The sequence below is a fragment of the Apium graveolens genome, chromosome 2 (assembly GCF_009905375.1).
Source record: "Apium graveolens cultivar Ventura chromosome 2, ASM990537v1, whole genome shotgun sequence".
NCBI lineage: Eukaryota > Viridiplantae > Streptophyta > Magnoliopsida > Apiales > Apiaceae > Apium > Apium graveolens.
In genome coordinates this window covers 114787778-114795864 of record NC_133648.1, presented here as the reverse complement: position 1 = coordinate 114795864, position 8087 = coordinate 114787778, and the positions used below count along the sequence as shown (strand labels likewise).

Here is an 8087-nt window from a genome sequence, read left to right as displayed (position 1 = left end):
AAATGTTAACTTTTGCATCTTTAAATTATGTCGGATAATGATCAATATTTTCTACTTGTAATGATCAATATTTTCTACTTGTCCTTCATATTCTTCCCCTTGTTCTTTTTCGTCTATTCTACTTGTAACATACATCCATTTGAAATTGTAGCTCCAGTTGTTATCGATTCATCAAGAAAACTATGTAATTTATCTATTATACCCAAGTCTAATCATGGTCTTTCCGCCGCGTTTAATTAATCCCAAACACTGTTCAGTTTAACTTGTTCATATGTTTCTTCCTCTAATGCCAATCACAGATTTAAATATAAGTTTAAAAAAAAAGACAGACTAAAATGGCATATTTTGACAGATTTTATCCCAGAACAAGTCGTTTAAGAACCCGACTTTTTACCACTATGAATACCCAATTTACAAATATGTAGCATTTGCACGTTAGCATGGTTTTACACATCTCTACGTTGCAGGTTATCTCCTAGGCATGTCTCTTACATGTATATTTTTTTAAAACACGTAATATGGTATTCTAAAAGATAATATTAATATGAAGTCGAATTGCCCCAAGATGTCATAGAAAGGGACTTGCACATATGAGTTATATGATTTTACACGATAATTTAAATTATGTTTTGGGACTCAGATTGGCAAATAACATTGCTCATTTCCCCCAAGATGCCATAAAAAGGGACTTTAGGTGATAATTTTAAATTTGGTTTTGAGGCTGACATTGGCAAATTTTCCATACATTGAACATTGCTCCTTATTGTCTATATTAGTTATTTCCAACACTTGTTTAAAATATATCTTCCTGTCATTTTAATAACTGCAATCACAGATTAAAGATATGTAGGAATATCAAATTATTGTATTGCTGTGGAGATGATGGTGCAATTCTGTGTGTGTTTTTGTTCTGAAGCTCAAATCAGACATGTCTGGAGTCCAACCATAGTCCTTTTTTGGGAAAATTTCTGTTGATCCATTAACTAATATATTCGAGATATTCGCATTAATGCAGCAGTGATAAGCATGCAGGTAGAATATTAGCAGAAATCATGGCAGTCACCATTCTGAGTGAGAAAGTGATCATAATCTGTTTAAAATTTCACAAGTATCAGACTAGTGAATATATACCAGCATCCCATATGTATTATTATTAAGTTGCATATTCTCAGTATATATATTCTCCAATTAATTCATGCAATTGACAACTTTGTCACGCCTACTTATACTATTCATATTCCATTTTACTTTCCATTGTCAGAATTTTTTTTATAATTTTCTCTTTCAGCTGGAAATATATTTTCAGCTTTGGATTTGTCAAAAGATATTGTATTTTCATCCCAATCTACAATCCAATGATTAGAATAAAAAAAGGGCTGCGTGGCAATTGTTGACATATTCAATAATCTTATATATTATTATGTCAATGTAGTTTGTATGTTTATGTGTACTCTCTTTATATAGAAGGAAGGGAAAAAGAACTTTTCATTCAAATAAATGCATCTTTCCCTTTATATATTTCAGTGAGGAACTTTTGAATATTATGCAGTTTGGAAGTTAAAAGTGACTCAAATCACTTGGCTGCCATATCTTTGGTTCATTTGGATCATATGCTAATGAATAGCCACAACATTGGTTGGCAACAGAGGAGTCAACAAAATCATGAGTTGGATGTATATGATTATGAATTAGAACAAATTGTTGCGCATAAAAAGGCTTATCACAGGGGAGTTCTTGAAGCAGGAACACACAGCCAGAGCTTAATTGATCAGGCTAATTCATCCAGCACAATAATGAGCTATACTGGTTCACCAACTTCTGCTTTTTACGCAACCGAAATATGCATGGGTTTTCCACAGGTTAATTATCAAGTTGGTAGTTCCACTTTTTCTCCTGAAATATCCTCGAATTATGATGCTCAGATGACCTCGTATCAGCAGCAGTCGGAAAACGGGTTCTGTTCTGAATCCTTGGAACAAACCAACCGTTGGCAAGGTGACTCTTGTAACTATCAGTACAGGTTTGATCATCAGAAATCTTATTCTGAGAGAGACCAGCTTTTGCAGCTAAAAAGAAAGTTGCTTGGGAATTTCGATTCTCCAGATAATAGGAGGCAGGTATCAATACCTTTCAGTGGAAATAGTGATATTAGTGTAAGTTGTATTAAGTTTATCTTTGGTACTTGAAATTGTTATTGTTATTTAACAAGTATTTTTTTCTGATCAAGAATGCTTATTTCCTTCTAGATCTCGAACAACTTGTATGCTAATCAACTTGAACATATGAGGCAATCTGTAACAACTTGTAATTCTGCGGCTTCTTCATCAAATAAGACGCGAATCAGATGGAGTCAAAAACTTCATGATCGGTTTGTAGACAGTGTAAATCGTCTTGGTGGTGCTGAAAGTAAGTCCTTTTGATACGTTATGAAGCATTTCTCTCTCGATTGTGCTGGTGTTTATCGATTGTTTTTATGGTGTCAACATTAGAGGCAACACCAAAGGCAATACTGAGGCTGATGGACTGTGAAGGATTGACCATCTATCATGTGAAAAGTCATTTACAGGTACTAATAGTAATATTAATATAAGTGTGTCGTGTTTTGGTATTCAGTATTGAGTATATAAATAATTTTTTTCAATTTGGTATTCATCTGTTCTGTAGAAATATCGAAATGCAAAGTATATGGCAAACTCCGCGGAGGGTAAGCTTTGGAAGATGTTGTCAATGCTAAAACTTACAGAGGCCAAAGCAAAATATGTTATCTGATATGCATAGACAGGTTTTTAATGAGCCCAGTTTTACGATCTCTCTCAAAAATTAGTAACACATTCTTCTTTTTCATCTACTGCAGAGAAGTCTGAGAACATCACTAACAGAAATGATCCAGAGCAACAAATTGACATACAGACGTAAATATATTCATTCTGTTGTGTAGCTTAAAATATACCTCAGTCTTTGAGCTATTGCTATTTTCTTATTACACACTGGATGATGTTCACATTAATACACAGCATTTTGTGCAGTGGTCTGCAACTCAAAGAAGCGTTGAAGTTGCAACTAGACGTCCAAAAGAGTCTTCATGAGCAACTAGAGGTATATATTTTCTTGCATAATCCTTTTCCTTAAAAGGCTCACTATATTTACGCGCATTTGTTTCATACAGATCCAACGAAACCTGCAGCTGAGGATTGAAGAACAAGGAAAGCAGCTGAAACTTATGTTCGACGAGCAACAAAAAGCAAACATGTGAATTAGGAAGTCTAAAAAAGTTCTGATACTAATCTTCATTCGATTACGGAGTGATCAGTCATAATTCCCATTGACCATTTAGTTAGTTTGCAGAATTACCATCTTTGTTTGATCCTTTTTTTTTGAATTGAAGTAGGATAGGAAGAGTAAAGAAATGTATCTACAAATTATTCTTTTCAAGCAAGCTCATACAGAGAGGATACAGATCTTAGTATATACACATACACGAACTTCTAGCCTCCTTTAGTTACTGAAATAGAAACATTGGCCATTAATGTATTTAAAGGATGTCTGATGTCTGATTTTGATTGTTTTCTAATTCTAGTTTTAGTCATAAGACACCAATATTCAACATGTACATCCCTTTCTTTGTTTCATGTTGCCAAACATCTCCTTAATGCAATAAAATAATACTATGTACTTACGTAGTTATGTGGAGTATTTTTTTTATTTGTTTAAGTAATTTAATTAAATCTCATTTACATGAGTAATTTTGAATAGAGTCACAATGATTTAGCAAAAAAAGATATTCAAACAGTAACTTTAAAATCTACTATGAAATGTCATAAGGTTTATCACAAAAGATAAAAGTTTTTTTTTCAAATACAAATTTCCAAATATTATTAATTTTTTTATTTAGTAAATAATAAATAATCTCAATACATACACACAATTAATTGTTTTTAAAATTTAAACTATCTGAATAAATAAATTTTAGTGTAAAATGCATAATGTGTAACTGAACTTTCACAAAAATACAAAGTGTGTACCTGATTTTAAAAAATGCAATTTATGTACTTTAAGTTAGAAAAATCCTTCAAATTGTGTATTTCCGTTACTTGCCTACTAACCATTCAGTGCTAAGGTGGAAGAAAATATATAACCTGAATGTGTCTTAGTAGATAATATATGGATTAGAGTTAGATCGTGGGAAATTTTAAATGAAAAATACTTTATAAATAATAGTGTATCATGTTAGTAAATGAACGAGTGTATACTTTCTTATAATAAGCATAGAATAACCAAATTATTTTAAAATATTACACAATTACTAATTTAAACAACAATAAACTTAGAAAAATTATAATGCTTGGAAAAATTATAATGCTTACAAAAGAAGTAAAGTAAATAATTTAAATTAAATGATGAAAATAATAAGTAAACGAAGTAGTTAAAAAAATGAGAAAACATGGACAATTACAAAGTTTCAATCTCAACAAATATATTATAATCCGTACAGCCGTTTTTAGTTATAACATTACACATATTAAGAAAAATTAGATTTCGTAAGTTGTTATGATGCATGCCGTTGTTTATTGCATTAAATGTTAAGCGATACTCCCCTCATCCATTTTTAGTTGTAACGTTTATAATTTTATCGGTCAAATTGACTAATATTTGATAAAAAAAATAAAATATTTTCTTATATTATTTTTAAAAATTAAAAATTACATATTAAAGTAGATTAAATATATTTTTCCATGATATAATTTTTATTTATGTTATTAATTGATCAAATATTAATAAATTTTATATAAATTTGGTCTATAAAAAATTTAAATTGCACAAAATCAAATATAATAATTAAAAAAGGACATTTATATTTTTTGAAAAATCAAATATTGAAACTAACTATTAATGGGTAAATATGAAAAAATATCTATAATTATGAATTGTAAAAATAAAATAAGTGGAAAAAATTTCCCGACAAATATGACAAAAATAGACTGGTACAGTACGTAAATAAATTATAAAGTGCACCACATCTTAGTTTCGGTAAGTGACCTAATTGTAAGGTACATAACCTATTAAGTTATAACTTGTAACTTTGAAAGTGATCACTTTTTTAATTATCAATTTTTTCCTTAAAATCTTTTATACCTTATAATTTAAAAAACTACAAAATAAGTTTTAAAATAAATTAAATATAAATTCTAATAGTAAAAATAAATTATTCTTATTTTTTTAATATATAAATTGCGATTATCTATAATATACTATAATAATCGAAATGGGGTATAATTTAGTTCAACAGTTATCTTAGTTATTAAAAAGGTAAATATGTGTATTATATATCCGCTAAACTACTAAATTGTTAAACTACCAACTTAAACTACTTATACTACTAAACTACCACCACAACTTATTCAATTATTAAAAAATAAATAAATAAATAATGGTATATATGTGGCGCCCTCCAAACCCGGGTCAGAAGTTTGGGGGTCCACAACACATTCACAATATATAAACCTGTACATAAAATATTAATTGCAATGACCCTGTTTCACATAACCACGGATCGCAACAGGTTAAAGTATGAAAACAAGCCAAAATCTTAACCTTTATTACAACGTACCAAATCCCAACTAATTTAATTTACAATTGATAAGGAAATCATTCTCACAATCTGACTATCTCTCTACCGCATGAAGCTTCTGCTAGCTCGATTCAACTCAACTAGAACCTTAGCCCGCACTTTGGACTGAGGAACTTCACTATCATCCATATTCTTTTCAACTGTAAAATATATAAAAGAATCGCAAGGGTGAGCTAACTAGCTCAGCAAGTCATAATAGTGGTAACTGAGATTAAACAATGATCAAATGAGATGATTCAAAGGAATCAAGTTTCTTTTTAACTCATCATTAGAATTGGATACTCATTTTAAGTTTTAAAAATCAAGGTTAGGCTGTTGATCAGTCACGCACTAACCCCGAGCAAGCACACAATACTGCTCTAATTACTGGATCCAAGGCACACATTGGCCTAACTTGACCATTGGTATGGTCTGACCACGAATCTGGTCCACATAAATAAAAAAAAACTATCCAATCCTCAAGCAGTTCAATATGATAACAATATGATTCAATAAAACAAGATCATAATCGATGATGGTTAAACATTTGCATAAAAACGTAAGAAAACTCATGGATATCTCAAGGGTATATCAGGGTATGTATAAGAAACGGTTTTCAGTTTGTACAAGGGTCAGGTATCAGACCAGTAATGATTTTTCAGGATATGGTTCTTTGATGTTACTAAGAATGATTGGAGTATAAAAGTTTATTTGTTTTCAAACCATTTTCTTCTGGTGTTTGGTGTTTGGTAGTTAAACATTTGGGAAATAGTATCATATTTGTGTGGTTTGGTGTCTGAGGATCAACAAAGGATGGTTTACAAAGAACAAGGCTTACGGCTCAAGATCAAGAAAAATCAGGGATTCAAGGGTAAATAGGTTAATGCACTTGCAATGTAACCAAGAGTTATTTTGAATAAGAGCGACATTTTATGAAACAGTTCGAAAATAATTGCGATATATCTTGAGGAAAAGTTTGGAAGTACTTGCCTTACAAGGCTTTACAACTACTACTGATCAATTCTGGGCCAACTCTGCCGCTTAGGCTTTTACGTCCAACCACTATATCACTCTGGATTCGACCTCAACACTTAAATCCTTTGATTGGGACCTTTCTGAGCTTTTTGACTCACCATCAACTATCTTTCGTCCAATTCCAATTCTCGGGCATTCTGATTAGAACCTACAAGGTCGAAACATCCTAACTTAGACATTCGATTATGCTTGACATATCCTCGTTAACAGTCTACCCGAACGTTAACAAAATCCGACTCGTAACATACTTCATATAATAATACATGTATCACTTAGGGTTCACGTTCTCGAAAATCGGTTCAGTGTTCGTTTTCGGAAAATAGTTATACTCTTTATTTTACGAAATCAGGGTTATCGATTTAGAAAAATATTTCAACACATTATACAATCAAGTTTCGTATAAAACACACATATATATATAGCCTCTCGACATCCCGATATTCATCGGATACATTTCTGTGTTTGCGTAATTCAGTTTTCCTAAAATCGGACAGTATTTCTTTCGTTTATCGGACTACCCGTCGAATACAATCGACGTCTGTTAGGAATATGTGTATTAGTTTGATGATAAGTTAAACAAAACAATTAAGTAGAAATCTAGTGTTTGTAGCCTCAACGGATAAGACCATCTTGACTATCCGTTGAAGGAGTAGCTTTACTTAGCAATAAGTTTAGTATTGTAGCACATTTCATTCTCTGGATTCAAGTTGTAATTCTTAGATGTTGTAGGAAAGTATCAGTCATGTTGACTACTAGTGGATATGCAAATAGGAGGGCTAATTGTAAATATTTCATGCCTTGTAATTTTGTATAAGTGAAGAAGTATCAACTGATATTGAAGACCTTCAACGGATAAGAAACAAAGCTTCAACGGATGTCTCTAATGCTTCAACGGATAATATCCATCAACGGATAAGTGCTTCAATGGATAAAGACTTCAACTGATAATGCATCAACGGATAAAGCTTCAACGGATAAAGCCTCAACGGATAAGGTATCAACGGATGAAAGCTTCAACGGATGCTTAGTTCATTAGCAGTTGATAATGACAATTCACAAGCTGACAGAGGCACATGGGTTGACAGAGACAAACTGGAATGTGGAAGCCTCTAGGAGGAATCAAGAAAATGCAGCATTTCCATTCTGATGCAAACAAGGAAGTATTCAAAGATCTACAGCCAAGCCTAAATTGCATTTGATAGAGAAATGAAGAAGAAACATGTGAAGAATCTTTTTAATTATATTTTACAGTTTTGTCTTCACTTGTAAACTTGGTGATATATAAACCAAGTAGCAGCTAGTAATTAGATAAGAATTTTCCTGAGCTGTTTAGAAATATCCAGAGAGAAAATCATCTAGTTTATACTAGGAAGCAGCTGTGATTTAATTCTTCGAATCACAAATTTTCTGAAATAACACATCTCTGGTGGAACAACAAATCCAC

General features: G+C 31.5%; 1 protein-coding gene across 3 annotated transcripts; it reads left to right on the top strand.

The window, feature by feature from the left end:
- Positions 1-1273: 1273 nt before the first annotated feature.
- Positions 1274-3693, top strand: LOC141707767 (myb family transcription factor RLI1-like). 3 transcript variants are annotated; one of them, XM_074511113.1, is made up of 7 exons: positions 1282-2117; positions 2247-2406; positions 2490-2566; positions 2665-2704; positions 2855-2912; positions 3027-3096; positions 3167-3693. In XM_074511113.1, the coding sequence occupies exons 1-7, from the start codon at positions 1611-1613 to the stop codon at positions 3251-3253; spliced, it is 999 nt and encodes a 332-aa protein (XP_074367214.1). In that variant the 5' UTR covers positions 1282-1610; the 3' UTR covers positions 3254-3693. The 3 variants fall into 3 exon arrangements, with proteins under 3 accessions (XP_074367215.1, XP_074367214.1, XP_074367213.1); XM_074511112.1 differs by having other exon boundaries at positions 1286-2153; XM_074511114.1 differs by lacking the exons at positions 2665-2704; positions 3167-3693 and having other exon boundaries at positions 1274-2153.
- Positions 3694-8087: the final 4394 nt, after the last annotated feature.